The sequence below is a fragment of the Amblyomma mixtum genome, chromosome 2, assembly GCF_055824585.1.
Source record: "Amblyomma mixtum isolate Tamu chromosome 2, ASM5582458v1, whole genome shotgun sequence".
Taxonomy (NCBI): domain Eukaryota; kingdom Metazoa; phylum Arthropoda; class Arachnida; order Ixodida; family Ixodidae; genus Amblyomma; species Amblyomma mixtum.
Window position 1 is genome coordinate 82,329,376 of NC_143013.1, and position 1,338 is coordinate 82,330,713.

The window sequence follows — 1,338 nt, forward strand, 5'->3', positions numbered from 1 at the left end:
GGGGGGGGGGGCTAAGTGAAGGCAGTCCCCAACTACAATCGTTAAGCAATAATAATAAAAAAGTCTTCAACTCGTTTCACATTGCCGGAGTTTTATGCCCTCGAGAAGACGTCAGTCTCTCAGCGTCTGCAGAACCTGCATGCCCCGTGCCTTGCACACTTGGTGCAGGCCCACGGCGAAGACGGGCACAAAGCGTTCGGCGTAGAAAGGCTGCCGCGCCCACTGTTAGCCGTTCAGGAAACCCGTGTGGCCATCGCGCGGAGCCACCACGGCGGCCAACCCGGGCGACTTGATCACCACGTCTTTTTCGGGGTTCAGCGAGTCCTCCGCCGATCCGAGGAACTCCAGCGGTCCCTGCACCATGCACAGCCGTCCCTTCGATCTGCAGTTTCCGATCGGTGCAGGACTGCACCGATCGGAAGCCGAACGCCGGAGCTGCGTAGTGCTGGTCGAAGGAAGCCAGTGTCCAGACACTGAGCACATCATCAGGATGGATCACCTCGGCAATGCGCACCAACTCCTCGTTGTCTCGCAGGCGGCCGACGAGTCCATGCGTGTTGCAGGCGTTCAGCAGCAGGTAGCAGCTCCGGGGGCTAGACAGGGTGCCGTTGGCGACCGCAGGCTCGAAGGGCGGCGACACGACTAGCGCCACGTACAGCTGCGCACGTGGTCCCCTCTGGCACAGGTACAGCGACATCAGCAGGCAGCCCAGGGACACGCCCACGGCCAGGCTGCACTTGCGCGGATAGAGCTTGCGCACCTTGGTCACCACCTCGGCAAAGTCGGTGACGCTGGCCGCGTAGGTGATGCAGTGCGTGGTGAGAGGCCCTCCCCCGCAGCCGCATACGTTCACCACCAGGCAGGGGAAGCCAAGCGCGGCGAGCGCGGGCAGCAGAGAGCGCCACGGCCGGCTCTGGCTGTCCGTGCAGCCCCCGTAGGAGAGCAGCACCATGGGGCTCGGTAGGTCCCCGTTGAGCCAGTCGAGCGCCACCAGGCTGTGGTCCGACAGCACCAACAGCTCGCGACGGTAGTTGGGGCGCGGCAGCAACCGGTGGTAGAGGCAGCCAACGAGGCGCTGCAGGTTGGCGCCGGTGCTCCAGACCGGGGTGGGGTAACAGCCCTTGACCAAGTCCTCCATCTGGACGCTGAGGAAGCGGCGCTGACGACCACTGCGCACACCAGCCGCGGCTTGCGCAATACCAGCACGTAGTGGACAACGTGGGCGGGACACGCCAGGTACGGCAGCAACTTGCCCTTGATGGGAGCCTTCAAATGTGGAGCGACGCCCATCGACCGCAGCTTCTTCTTATTCTCCTTCACCATATGATCCGATCTTCT

General features: G+C 63.4%; 1 protein-coding gene across 1 annotated transcript; it reads right to left on the reverse strand.

Moving 5' to 3' along the window:
• Positions 1-225: 225 nt before the first annotated feature.
• Positions 226-1,138, reverse strand: LOC149359933 (protein ABHD1-like). The gene is made up of 2 exons (XM_089567757.1): positions 413-1,138; positions 226-354 (listed from the first exon to the last, which is right to left on the reverse strand). The coding sequence occupies exons 1-2, from the start codon at positions 1,136-1,138 to the stop codon at positions 226-228; spliced, it is 855 nt and encodes a 284-aa protein (XP_089423883.1).
• Positions 1,139-1,338: the final 200 nt, after the last annotated feature.